The sequence below is a fragment of the Protopterus annectens genome, chromosome 3.part0, assembly GCF_019279795.1.
Source record: "Protopterus annectens isolate FY-2018-M chromosome 3.part0, PAN1.0, whole genome shotgun sequence".
NCBI lineage: Eukaryota > Metazoa > Chordata > Ceratodontiformes > Protopteridae > Protopterus > Protopterus annectens.
The window spans coordinates 1,946,508,230-1,946,523,286 of record NC_056731.1 but is presented as its reverse complement, the minus strand read 5'-3'; the positions used below and the strand labels follow the sequence as shown (position 1 = coordinate 1,946,523,286).

At 41.4% G+C, this 15,057-nt stretch overlaps 1 protein-coding gene across 1 annotated transcript in view; it reads left to right on the top strand.

Annotated features, from left to right (window-relative positions):
* The window catches only part of LOC122797232 (nucleoprotein TPR-like), a 1,117,229-nt gene that overhangs the window by 697,081 nt on the left and 405,091 nt on the right, over positions 1-15,057 (top strand). Inside the window, exon 6 of the mRNA XM_044066070.1 lies at positions 5,783-5,880. Within this exon, the coding sequence (XP_043922005.1) occupies positions 5,783-5,880 (98 nt within the window). The remainder of the gene's footprint in view (positions 1-5,782; positions 5,881-15,057) is intronic.

The following is a 15,057-nucleotide window of genomic DNA, read 5'->3' as shown; positions in this document are numbered from 1 at the left end:
CACCCCCCATCCCAAAGCTAGGAGGAAGGCTGTCTCTTCTTCGATACCTGGACCCACATTACCTCAGAAGGTGGGTTCTGAGCATTATTGCAAATGATACAAACTCATTTTCAAAGAGTATTTAAAATACTCAGGTTATCCAGATGTTCACCAAAATCAAAAAGCAGAGCCCCTGGCTCAGATCCAAAACCTGTGCTCACAAGGAGCAGTTGAACTGGTCCCTGCAGCTGAACACTGGAAAGGATTCCACTCCAGGCTCTTCCTGGTCCCCAGAAAGGAAGGTCCCTGGCATTCCATTTTGGATCTGTTCAGGCTCAGTCAGTTTCTTCTGGTGCCAAAGTTCAAAGTGTTAACACTTCAAAAACTGCTACCCATGATATCCTCCCAGGCCTTTATGGTCTTTCTAGACCTAAAAGATGCTTACCTGCACGTTCCTATTTAGGAGTCTCATGGAAGATTTCTATGCTTCAGGGCAGGATCCAGTCACTATAGATTTTCTGCACTGTCATTTGGCTTATCTACCACATCAAGAGTGTTCACAAAGTGCCTGACACCCAGCAGTAGCCTTGTGCAGGACCAGGGAGATCCAAATCTATCCATACCTAGACGACTGCCTCTTACAGTCTAAAGATCAGACAAAACTCCTAAAGGACCTCAAATTCACCCAGGACCTTTTCTCTTCCCTGGGGTTTACAGTGAACCTTCAGAAATCCAACACTTCACCATCCCAAAAGATTGTTTTCCTGGGGGCCCTTTTAGGCTCCTCTCTCCAAAAAGACATTCCACCTGCCAGAGAAAGTATCCTTTCAGTTGGATTATTTCCACAGTTGAGGGATTCCATCTCAGCAAGGGAATTCCTGAAAGCTCTGGGATACATGGCTTCATGTATCCTCATGGTTCCCCTTGCCAGGCTTCTCTTGAGGAAGCTCCAGTGGTACCTCAGTGTATGGTGCCATAGCTCACAATCCCTAGAGACCCCGATTCCTGTGATCCCATTGACTCAAACAAGACTTTGTGTGATGGCCACAGGCTTGCTTCCAGAATCAGGACGTCCCCTTCAAATTCTCACTCCAGGGTAAAACCCTAACCACAGACACCTCTGAGACAGCCTGGTGGGGGGGGGGGGGGGGGCTTCCTTCTAGAACCTCCGAACCCAGGGAAAGTGGGATTTCAACTCCCAGGAGAGAGCTATCAGTTGGAAGGAACTCATGGCAATACTAAAGGGTCTGCTAATCTTCAAGGAAATAGGGGCACCGGGTGTCCTGCTAATACAAACAATGTCAGGGTAATGCGGTACTTAAACCAGGAGGAACACATTCCTACCCCCTGTGCCGCCTAACAGTGCAACTCTCGGAAACAGCACATTCCATGAGGTTGCAGCCCAGCACAATACCTCACAGAAGTTTAAAACGCTCTGGCAGACCATCTCAGCAGAAATCAGATGGACCTCAACGAGTGGCATCTGCATCGAGATTTTTCTAACCCTTACCTAAAATGGAGATCCACAGGTGGACCTCTTTGCATCCAAGGAAAACACACACCTACAAAAATTCTGCACCAGGATGAGACAGGATACAGCCTAGAAAGCGGATGCCTTCTCCTTCCGGTGGACTCAACTTTTCTTTTATGCAGTCCCCTCCATATTCCCCTTCTACTCTGTGCCCTTCTCAAAATAAAGGAAGAGGGCCCAAGAGCAATTATGATAGCTCCAAACTGGCCCAGACAGCATTGGTATCCCCTCCTCCTCAAGCTCACCAACCAGACTCCATGGTTACTACCTCAGAGGGTAGACCTTCTTACCGAGAACAGGGGAAAAGTAGTCCATTCCAACCTGCATGCCCTCAGCCTTACAGCTTGGATGATCCCACAACTCCCTCCAGCGGTACTGCCCTACGTTAACGGGTGCTAGACATCCTCAAAAAATCTAGAAGGCCTAGCACTAGGAAATCCTTCTCAGCTAAGTGGAAAAGGTTCTCTGTTTGGTGCAAAGACCACCACCTAGATCCGTAGTCGGCACATATTTCCAACATCCTGGAATACCTGACTGGGCTGCTGAATCGAGGACTAATCTCATTCATCCAGTAAAATCCATGAGTATGCCACGTCTGCATATAGGTCTTCTCACCCTCTTCTCTTTTCTCCCATTCTCTCTCAAGACATTTCTTAGGGGAGTAATTCACATGATACCCTCCAGAAGGAAACCTTCTTCTCCATGGGACCTTCTCTTTGTGTTAGAGAATGCTGACCCTGCACCCTTTGAAGCTAGCAGCATCTGTTGACTGAAAGTTTCTGTCATGGAAAACAGCACTGCTTCTAGCTGTCACTTCAGCCAGATTTCCGAGTTGCAGGCTGTCATGGCAGTGGAACCTTTTATCCTACACAGGGATTCTAAGGTGGTCACTGACACCTCTCTGAACCAGGCCATTCATCATCCTTCCTTCTTTTCCAACCCTCAAAACAAAGGGAAGAGAATTCTGCATTCCTTGGATGTGCACAGACAGCTATGCTTCTATCTAGACGAGACTAAAACCTTGAAGAAGACTGAACAGCTGTTCATTACCTTTGCTCCTGGCTTAGAAGGCAAGCCAGCCTCTAAGCAAACTATTTCCCATTGTATCTCCTTTCGTTACAGCTCTCATGGCAAAGTACCTCCAGCAGGGATCAGGTCACATTCCACCAGGGCAACAGCAACCTCTGCTGCCTTCATTAAGGGTGTCCCCATCAAGGACATTTTAGAAGCTGCCACCTGGTCCTCAGTGCATACCTTCCCCAAATACTACCACTTGTCAGCCTTCTCCAAGTCTAGAGCAGGTTTTACCACTGAAGTCCTGCAGGGCATTTTCTCTTCTCCTTAGGCTCCTTCCTCCCTCCTTTTCAGGTTTGGGAATCTTCCCAATATTCAAGACTGCAACAGTGAAACATGAAGAGCATAGTACAGTTGTGTACACTTACATGTAGATGTTAGTCTATTCACTGTTCCTTCTTCCTCTTTCCTTCCCTCCTACTCCCTTAACCTACTGTGTAGGCTTCTTTCGGTCTGTCTGCAACTCTCCCAAAGAGACCCTTCCTGGGCTGCCTTGCTCTGTCAGGTTATCCATTGGAAGCCTCCTGTCGTCTTAGGGCTCCTCCTAGTTAAGGGCAAGAAAATACTGATTTCATGACACAGGCTGGCTACCTTTATACCTGAGCATACGAATGTCGGTCAGGGCATTCGCCAGCCTGGGATTCAGAAAGAATTTTCTCTGGTAGTCGGGCCGGCTGAAGGCTTTCACAGCAGGAAATCCCATTAGTCAGGACTGCAACAGTGAATACTGCCAAATATCTACATTTATTGGAAGTGTACACAAATGCACTTTCCACCTGTTTTTAAAACAGGTTGTCTGACCCACCCCCTCCCCACCATCACCAAGGTCTTGTTTGCTTCAGTGTCAGGATGATGACCTGGTGAAACTTCATATTCTGCCCCCCACCCCATATATTTTGGGCATGCAAGGTGCATTTCCTTGTACAAAAACATGCATAAACATTTTGGAGTTACAAGATTCGAGTCTCACAAAAAATAAGTTTTGGGGAACTGTGAGTGAATCTTGGAGAATTCGAGCAAGGCTGGACAATTGCTGAGTAGCTTTTACAATCTTTTATTATGGTAACTGATATATTTTTAAACTATAAATAAGAATTTCTACAGCAAAGTTAGTAAACTTAGGTTCATAGGTAGGTACTAGGCTATTGGCCGTATATAAGCCTAGCCAAAAGGTACCCTGGCTTTTGCCACCAAAGAAAATTATTTTCCTGTGCCACTGTCGAGCAGAGCCAGAGAAGTGATCCCCAAGGTGAATTTTCTGTCTCCCGTCCAATCATCAAGATTTTTCTTGAGTGCTAATGCGCTTTGTTTGATATAGATAGGTAGTTTGTTCCAGAGTATGAGAAGTCTCTGGGACAGGAATCTATCCCTCCAGCATGTTCTGTTTATTGTGGTGACAAGGTTTAGGTCCTTAGAGCATGTAACTCGGAGGGGGGGATTTCTTTAAGTGGAGCATGTCCAAAAGCTCTGGGTTTGAGACAGCTTTGTGTGTTAGGCAGAGATCACCTCTGAGTAGGCAATATACGACGGAATAAAGTTGCAGTTTTTTGAGACAGTCTGCGTAGGGCCTCTGTTTGAGACTCATAGTCCTCTTTGTGAGGTATCACTGTGGCCTTTCCAGTTATAGATGTCTTGTGAGGTACATACCAAAAGGGGCATTGTACTCTATAATGGGTCTAATAAGTGACGAGTAGAGGGGAACAATGACCTCTTTTTTTTCCTGGATGAGAAACCTTTTGTGATGAGGTGTTCCTTGTAGAAGGATTTCCTGACTACTGTGGCGATGTGATTATCAAAGGAGAGACTACTGTCCACCTGTGTCCCAAGGTCTCAGTGTTAAGTAGACTACCGCCTATGTGGTAGTTCATGGGTACAGAGTTTTTACCAAAAGGGATGACAATGCACTTTTTGGCATTGAGCTTGAGGCCATGGCTTTGACACCAGGCATCTGTCTCAGCGAGGCCCTTTTGTAGGATGTCCACATCTTTTGGAGTTTTGATTATGGCTCCTAGTTTGCAGTCACCTACGAACTTAGCCAAAGACCTTCTGCGTTAGCCTGTACTTCAGAGAAGTAGATAAACAGGAGAGGACCCAGGACTGAACCCTGTGGTCCTCCACTTATCACTGGTCTGAAGTTGGATTTGGAGTCTGCTACTTTCACAGTGTGGGTCCTGTCAGTGAGCCAGTTGGCAACCCATCTTGTGACATAGGGATTTATACCTAGTTTAGTGAGTTTATCTATAATTCCAGAGTGGGGGATGGTGTCAAGCCTTGGCGAGATCTAGATAGGCTGTGTGAACCACCTTACTCTCATCTACGGCTTTGGTGACTGCTTCAAAGAAGTCTATCAGGTTTTGGAGACGTGATCTGCCTTTTGCAAACCCGAACTGGGTGGGGTCCTGAGTTTGGAGATTACCAATGTCATTGTTTATAAGTTCCATGATGATACATTCCATAGCCTTGCAGTCAAGGCTCATCAGGCTAATGGGGCAGTAGTTTCCAGGGTCCGTGGTGGCTCCCCCTTTGTGGAGTGGGATAACCGTCGCTGTTTGCCATTCAGTGGGCACATAGCCTGAGGTGAGGCTATGATTGAACATGGCACTTAGGTGGGGTACCAGTTCGTTCTGTAGTTCATGTAGAACGCAGCCTGGGCCGAACAAGACCTTGATTGGCAGCTTTTGAATTCTGTATGTACTGAACTAAATTCTTGGTGATGGGTAACATTTTCCCCTGCATAGGGTGATACTTATACATAATCATATGGCAGTGAACTAGCTGCAAGCTATTGAGCTACACTACTGTACATGACCAAGTTTGCTGCATTTATTATATCTTAATAAGAAGTGCAGTAATTAACTGCATGCAGAGTTTCAAAACTTGCCCAGCATGCCCATTTGTGTGTTTATGATTTCACTTCTGTCTCAGAATGAATTGTTTGGCATAGGGTGCTTTTTAAGGAAAATCAAGCTTCTCTACAGCTCTGCACAACTAACGCATGCTGTTCTGTTTGAACCAATTACCATTAACACACTACCATTGTTAATTCCAGAAATTGCTGTGTAGGCTTGGGTTTTTTTATGACTATTAAGGCCTGTAATAACGCTTGATGATTGCATTTTGATCACTAGTAGTGTCGTTCTGCTTATTCCTTAGTTAACGTGCATTGTCAAGTGTGAAAATGTTCTTTGCTTTGTTTAGCAAAACCAGAGGAGAAGCCAGCTGAGGTTTCTGCAGAACAGGACATTACTTCACCCCCCACCAAAGACCTGCCACCAAGTCCTGAGAAAAAGGCAAAGGTAGGCTGTATCTAATTATTTGAGTTTTTTTATGTTTAGGCTATTGATTTGCATGCATGTATCCATTATCCATGTTTGTTATGTTACTTGTGTCCTGCCCAAGTGCTGCTTTGCAATAAGGCTCTGAAACTAGAGTTCTTTCATAGAATATATGTGTCAGTGTGCATAATGTGACTGCTTCAATTGTGTGTTAATAACGGCAGCTTAAAGCATTTGATGTCAGGCAGTAACATTGTTGTGATAATACATATGGTTAGCCTAAAAATCTATTATGTACTTACTACAGTGTTTCTTAAGGCAAAGTATAAAAAGTATAGATGTCAGTTTTATAAAACTGATGTTTTTATAAATCTTCAAGCTCTGTGATACAATGCACAAACAGAAACATAGGAGCAATACTAGGCAAGCGATCATCGGGACCCTAAGATACCTAGCCATATATACCTTTAAGTAGATACCCTTAAAAGTTTTCTACCTTTTTAACCAGTTAGTAGTGTTCACCTCCCAAATCAAGCAGGGCTGTACATGATAACCGTGCTGTAAATTTGTATCTAACCTTCCAATTATCAAGCATAGCTGTAGATGTTTTGAAATAAATACTTTGACCTGTAGTAAATGAGAGTATGTTCACTTAATAAATGCATTTCTCCAGTGAGTCTTGTTTATTTGTTGCTGTAGAGTTCAGGCCCTAGTGCTGGTGTTTGTAGAGCTACTGCTTTTGCAAAGACATAGGAGGTCAAATGGGGTTGGTCTCTCATTGCTTGAAAAACAAAACGTAGCTCATCTCAGAGCAGTAGGTAGGTTGTTGAGCAGAACGTGAATTGTTCTAGGTTTACTGAATTGTTGAAAGGTCTAAGACCTTTAAATTTCTTTTAATACCTTTATTGAATTAAGTGATAAGCCGTAAAAATTACATTTATGAGAGAAAACAAGCCATCAACATTATACATCACATATATTCTGTTTTACAACTGTCATAAATCCACCATTACATACATTTCTCAACCATACCCTTCAGCTGTCCAGATTTTCATAGATTGTCCATATTTTGCCTCCTGTTTTTGGTGATTTTTCTGACAAATCAGTGCTCACTGAATTCATTAAATTATATATTTTTTGAGTTTGACTTTATATCTCTCAGAAAATGCATGGTAATGCAAGCCTTCATATCTGTCAGAAAATGCATGGTAATGCAAGCCCTTCAACTTTATAAGTTTATAAGACCAGTATTTAATATGTGCCCCTCCATTATTTTTGGCATTGTCCAGATTTCTTTTATTAAGACACGAGAGGTTTGTTCTCCAAAACATTATTCTGCATGTACGTTTCCCCACAGTTTTCATTTCTTTCAATGTAATTTGCTTCTACCCTTTTCTAAAGATCCCACTTCCCGTTCTTTTATCTCTGTTACAATATACAGTACTTCAAATAAATCTGGTTTAGACTTTGATTTCCATTTTCTAGTAATTGCTATTTTGACAGCCACCAAAATTAAACTTAACAAGGCCTTACTATATCTAGGCAGTTCAGATCTTGTAGTTCAAAAAAAGTCACCCATTTTTCACCCAGTATTTCTAACAGAGGACTCTGCTCATTGTACCCCCAAAACATATGCTCTCATACTTCTTTCTTCCCCATCACGCCTTTGGCATCTACATCAGAAAAATTCTTTGAGGTATAAAAATACATGTACAAACACTTCCAAGCAGAAATCCTAAATCTTTTAGGCTTTGTTGCATATTTGGGAGCCATTCACTTGTCCTCCCTAGTGAATTGCTTATCCAGTCTGTCTTCCCAATATTTTCTAACCTCCTCTGATTGATTCTTGTAGTTATCTTGCAATATTTTATGTCCCATTAATTATCCCTTTTTAAAAGCATCTCTCCCAGAGCAGTCTTTCACTTAGGATTCTCTTCTGTTCTTTCAGTTAGGATTCTCCTATCCCTTTCTCTTTGCCTATAATCTGGTATTGATTTCTGTTAAGGAAGGCAGTCTCTAGTCTGCAGCCCAAATGTCTTATTGGCCTCTTCCCATTCTATTACCTTAACCTGTCTAGTTATTTGCTGACAATGCCTTGGTTCTTTTGCCAGTTTTCTCCATTAAATTTCAGCTGCCTCTTGCCTATTCTTTGTATCCCTAATTAGTCATCCCTGTCTTAGAATACTTTTTGCTACTTTATGAGTATAATATGTATGGCAGTGGTTATTTTCCTTAAGGATCTGCATCTAAAATCCTACACACTCATTATTTCCTGAATTCTCCCCTTCTTCATTATCCCTTTCCACTTTGAATTATAGCTTTCTGTTTGTGGCATGTATATGAGCCGTAACTGCATAGCTCTAAAATATCCCTTCAAATCAGGTAATTCTAAACTGCCTTGTCCTGTTGGAAGGATCAACTTATCCCATTTGATGCTTGCCCTCTTCTTCTCCCAGATGTAATTCCATCAGCTCTTTTTATTTATTGTCCACAACTTCTTTGGTTGATAAAAATATAGTTGACCAATATATAAAAACTAAAGGGACTAAAGCATTTTCTCTGCTTGTATCTTGCTATCCATAAGCAAGTGCTTCTAGTTTCTAAGTTTTATATATATATATATATATATATATATATATATTTTATTTATTTTACATTTGTTAACCGGGCTAGTCCAACTGGATACATGTCCATTTTCAGTGGAGGCCCGAGGAGAAAAGCTCCACTATCTAATGCATAATAACAAAAATACATTCAAAGTACATAGGTAATTTAAGACACAACTAAAACGGATTTAAAATTACATAGGGAATTAAGACACAAGTAAAACAGGCATATAGGCTTTCCTTTCAGTAAGTTCAAAAAGGTGAATACAGAGACTATCAATTTTCTACAGTACGGGTCAAAGTACATAGGTAATTTGAGATTCAACTAAAACAGGCATTCATAATTACATAGGGAATTTAAGACGCAACTAAAACAGGCATTTAGGCCATCTTTTCAGTAAGTTCAAAAGGAGAAAACAGAGACTATCAAATTTCTTCAGTACAGGTATATAAAATGTGAGACAGAAATAATTAAGTAGTTTAAAAGCAAAAGATAGAGTTACTAGAAAATTTTAGTTTGAAGTTGAGAGAGTCAATTTCTTAGGTAGAGATGAAAAATAAAATGGAGAAATAGAGTTGGGAGACAGTGCAAAGGATGCAGGAGAAGGTAGGAGGTACGTGATCAGCTAGGGTTATTGTATATATATATATATATATATATATATATCTTTAGCTGCCATAATAGGTTTCTTTTTTATTCCATATGTACTTAATTTTGTGCTCTCATAAACTTGGGTCTCTCTGAACCCATTCAAGTGTGAGTACATAGTTTACAGCTATAGACTTTGTTTTATCTTCATTAATTTTATTGCCCAAAAAGACTTGAGTGTGTCAAAATGTTTGACAACACTGAGGTGTCCTTTTCTGGTTTTATCAGGTACAAAATAATAATGCCTGCAAATAAAGCCAACATTTCTTGATTACCATACCAATTGTATCATTGCATTTATGAGTCCATTATTTTCTTTGCCTTCTTCTTTCGGCTTTTCCCGGTTAGGGGTCGCTACAGCGGATCACCTTGTCCGCTCATGATTGGCAGTGGAGTTTTACAGTGTCGAGTTGCTAGCCCGGTGCCCAACCTTCCACAGAAGGCACACACTCACACCTAGGGCCAATTTAGAGTGTCCAATCCACCTACAACATGTCTTTGGGGTGTGGGAGGAAACCGGAGCACCCAGAGGAAACCCACACGACCACAGGGAGGACATGCAGACTCCGCACAGAAGACACCCCAGCCGAGGATCGAACCGGAGAACCTCTTGCTGTGAGGTGGCAATGCTAACCACTGCACCACCGTGGCTGCCCATCCATTATTTTCTTTGCCAATGGCTCTAAATATAAAGCAAATAACAAAGGAGAAAGAGAACAGCCCTGCCTGGTTCCTATACTTGTAAATTTCTTGTTAGAAATATTTGAGACCTTTCAAATTGAGAGATGCTTGGGTTTGTACATACCAAAAGAGGCATTGTGTTCAGTGATGGCTCTGGTAAGGGAAGAGTACAGTAGCAGGATAACAACTTTGGATCCGGAAGTTATTGTTCTGGAATTTAGGACACACAGCATTTCCTGACTTATTGTGGAAGAGTTCTCTTTGCAAGTACCCAGGCCTCTAATGTCTGCATTGTTATGAAGAAGAGTACCCTTTAATAATATAAGAGGTGGGAGAAGATTTCTTGCCACACACTACCCTGCATATTTTTTTTCATTAGCTTGAGACTATTTTGGTACTCTAGATATGTGCATATTCCAGATCTTGCTGAAGCAGTTTGTTGTCAATGGATGAGTAGGTAATAATGCCCAGCTTGCAGTTCTCAACAAACTTGGTCAATTACACTGCTGGGATATTGGCTTGGATATCTGCAGAATAAGTGCCAAACCAAAAAGGGCCCAGCCCTGATATCTCTGGTACACCCTGCTAGTTAAAACATTGTGTTCTGCAAGGGTACTAACACCTTTCTTAGCTTGAGTGTACTGGATAGCTAGTCTGCCATCCACTGGACAGCATAAGGGCTTTTTCAATACTGTCAGCATGGTTGATAGTGTCAGAAACCTTGGCCAGGTTGACATAAGCAATGTGTGTGAAGTGACCACTGTGTGCAACCTCTGTAACCTTTTTAAAGAAGTTTACTAGGTTTAGGAGGCAGGACCTGCCATTATTAAATCAAAGTTGATTGGGCTGTGGATCACTTAGGTTGTTTTTTTCTTAATAAATGAGGTCTGCTATATATTCTGTAGCTTTGCATACAAGGTTTGTGAGTCTGACGGGCATGTAATTACCTGGGTATACAGGGGGTCTGTCCTTCTGTACAGGCGTCACAGAGGCTGCTGTTGAAGCATCAGGCACAATCCATATGAACAGGCCAATGTTAAACAGTTTATGTTGAGGCTTAGATACTGCATACTTGATACTGATGAGAGTGCAGCTTGGTATGTTTTTTTTTCCATGGAAATAGCTTAGCCTTTGACAGAGGATTGTAAGACTACTTCCAGGGAAATTTCAGGTGAAAACTAAATGTTCAGGTCACTATGCACAACAGGGTAGGCTGGTGAGCCAAAGTTAGCATTGTTTGTCTGCTGATTTATTGGTTTGTACCCTTGGGATCAGAATATGTAATATCACTGTGGATGAACTCGGTATTGTTTGATATGAATCATTAATTTCTTGATGCAACTGAAGATAGATTTGTAGTGACATTTAGTATCTGTGCAACCTTAAGCTCATATTGTACTCTACATTTTGCAGTAGTGCTCTTAAGTCATTTGCTGACATATTTGTGTGGCCCTTAGGTTGAGGTAGGAATTTCTTACAACTTTTCATTAATTTCCTTATTTTGTTGTATAGTTATTAATATGGGAATTCCACTAGGAGGTTTGTTCCTGAGTTTTCCATTGTATTTAGGACGTACGGGTACTGACTTTCCTTTACAGCTGTTCAGCTGCTGGTAAAAGATGGTGGTGAATGCGGTAGCTGTGGAATGTTGCATAGGTCTTTTACAAGCTGAACTTAAGTTTTCCCTGAAGAAGTTCCCTAAAAACTCTCAGTTGGTGATGGTGTGGTGCCACTAAGCCTGACAGAGAAGAATAGGATGTAATTTTGTTAACTCATTGTCAGCTGCACAGTATACTATAGTTTATAAATTCAACATCTAAAATATGTTTTACATGACTGTACTTTGGTTCATACATAATACACACACAGTCACCCTGATCCTAAACCATCTTGCAAAATAGAAAGTTAATACCCATCCAGAATTATATTCCATCCGTGTCATCCAGCCAGAAAGTATGCACACTATCACAGACATGACTTTTGTTTTTTGTTTTGAGGGAAGAGCTTAAACTGGACCTGAAAAAATATGAAAATTAAACCAAAGAATAACTAAAAGAATGTAGTATTTCTTTATCATCCTCCTCTTTCACACTTAAATTACAGGATAGTTAGATATTGTTTAAAGATCTGGTTATTTTAGACCGCCTTTGCTTACCAGGATATTCTGGCTGCTGAGTTTAGGATGAGCCCCTTTTCAGTGGAGGCCTGAGGAGCAAACTCCATATATTATATGATCAGCAGTCATGAAAGTCTAAACAAAAAAGGAGAATTACATACAGTATAGCTGATAAAGTTGCTGTAACGTATACATAAGTCTGTTTGCTGGCTTTCCCGTATTTTTACTCTCCTTACTCTGAAGATAACAGCGTCTCTGGCTGCCAAAGAGCAACTCTGTATGTGCTGAATTCTCAAAGATCATTCTTAGCAGCACATGGCAAAATGTTGAAACTGTGTGATCTGTATGGTCTAGTCCCTTTGGAAAGCAGAGAAATCAAATGGAAAAATGAGTAATATGGCAGTAATATTTTAGAATAACCTAGAGAAGGTTGAGAAATGCATTTAGGTAAAGATTTGCCACTTATGAGAATTTTTCCAGGACTCTAAAAGCATATGTAGTTGAATCATCAACATAATTTTACAGTACCACCCTCTCCATCTGTTTTGAGAATAAAATTGTTTTGCCAGTTGTACAACTTTTAGAATGAAGTGCTTGTGTTTTGGGGGACAAAGACCTAGCCAACTATGACTTACTTTTTATTACTTTTTGTTTGCTTACCCCCGTAACACCCCCCCCCCCCCATGCTTTAGAAGTACACTGGTGGTGGCAGCAGCAATCCCTCTTTAAAACCGAATTAATGAAAAGGACAGTTTGCTAATGTGATTGGTATGATGTTTAATGCAGTCTTTCAAAGTTATGCTGTCTGTTTCAGAGGCTGATGTATGTAGTAAAATGACTCCACATTCTTTGTAAATGTTGCCATCTGAAGTCAGTAACCAGTAACCCTAAAAGATAGCTTGAGCATTTGTTTGAACATGTATACATTAAAATAAAGTAGATTGAGCACCGGGGGCCCCTTAGTGGCTCAATATTTTATTGCACTTTCCTCTTCTGTCAAATTTTTCTTAGAGGCTCCCACACTTGGGCATGCAAACACTCCATGCTATCATACATTGACTGTTAGGTGCACACTTAGCTTCTCTGCCTGCCAGCTGTTTTGCTACAAGATTAGTTAGTCCTGTGGCACTTCAGTGAAGCATTCCTGCATTTGATGCCTAAAACAAATCTACAGACCATGTGTGTGGCTACTAAATATCGAGCAAAGACTCATGCCTACACTGTCTGTACTGTCTGGAGTGTAGCACAATTTAAAGCACTTCAAGTGCCAACAATTCATCTTAGTCGCCCACTGATGTTGGTTGGAGAAACTCCTGCCCTACCTCTCTGAAAAGTTTGGCAGTGGATGAGAGTTTTTTGCAGGGGAATCAGCATGAGGGTCCCACTTGCTGCTTTAGATCTTTGCTGGAACATTAAAAAAAGACAGTGAATTAGATGGTAGGTTGTCACACAGCTCTTCTAGTGATAAGGTAATTTAAAAAATGTACCTCTGGTCTTCATAGGTGTTGAGCTTATCTCTCCAGCTATTGAGGACTGGAACTGGAGCCCATCCTTTGATTTAGCAGATGACAGGGGACCATGAGGAGATGTATTTGTGGGCACTCACCACTCTGGGTGCACCCCAGGATGTAGGTAATGCCTTTTTCAGTGCCTAGACTTGAGAGTCCTGGGATTATTGTGCAAGAACACATCTTTGGACAACACTGCCTGATACTATCATCAGACTTGGTACCGGACTTTTAATTCTGTATATCATATACAACACTAAATACTCATCGCTCGACCTCTGGCATTTGTGCTTCTCATACTCCTGTGCCATCTCCCGCATAAGCTCTTACAAGGAGACTTCTCATTTAGTGAAACATTGAGGCTCTGTACGGACTAGTGTCTTGCCACCATTTCATTCACCTGAAATGTTTTCACTTCAGTCTGGCGAAGAAAAGATGAGAATCCCTTGGTCAGGAAATTCTTCTACCCCTTCCTGTTCTTCCCTCTAATTCCACATCTTATTACAATGTGTAGAGAGGAAAGACCAGCAGTAGTTCTTGTAAGGTGACTCTGTAGTACAAAAAGATTAAAGACTTGGCTAGACAGTTGCAAATTGACTAATGACCTAGGTACTAGGGGAGCCAGACATGCAGGATGGGAATGAATGGTTGACCGGGCTTACCTGTCTTGGGCATGGGAGGAGGCATTTCCTTTCACTGCAGTATTGACCACCAAACAAGGCTGTGTGAGATAGAGGACAGCACAAAAGGTCAGGGATGAGAGCCCCACCAGACATGCATTCTGTAACCAAGACATGCAGAGTTGTGTACATCACTTGTAGAACCTCCTCTCATTCAGGCTGTCACAGGGATAGCAACTGGAAGAAAACTGAGCTGCTCTGATTGCTTCTCCTGTAACAGGTGAGTGGAGAAAGGTGATTGTCAGAGTGTAGTGGAAAGTGAGAGAGAGAGAGAGACGGAAAAAACATTATTTTTGGTAAAGAAGATGTAGTTTCAGGTACCCAGCTGTACAAGAAATTTTGATTCTTATAAAAACAGCATCTCCCACCTTACCCACCCACAAACATTTGAGCAGCAGTCTGCTTTATAGCTATTGAGCTCAACAAGAGTTTGTGGCAGGGTGTTAAAAGTGAATAGAACTTCTAGAAATCCTTCTGCCTGACTTGACCGTACTAAGTGCAAGGGGATTTCAGTGCTGAATAGCACCTAATAATTCCCCTCAAATTGGTAAGCTAGTAGGTTGTACTGTTTCGGGCAGTTGTTCAAATTGGGCTTTGGTCACTACACTGTCATGGTGCATGTGACAATTATTTTTTCCTTTTGCTCATTTTGTAGATGGTAAGATTGTGACCCATTGTCAACTAGTCAAGCTGTTACTTAAGATTTCTGCATGTCTGATCATCTTTGAAAAGCTCCCTCCTTTGGGATTTAAATCTCACAACTAGCAGACTTACCTGCCTCTGTTTTAACATGTAGGATCAGCAGTGTTCTTGTTTATAGAAAATGCTTCTTTTTGTGGTGGCCTTGATCTCTGCTCAGAGTATCATTGCTACATGCCCTAATTTTTCAGGAGTAATATCTAGTCTTTTCTCAAGAACCAGGTGTCTTTTCAGCGCAACCTATGTTCTCTTGCAAAAC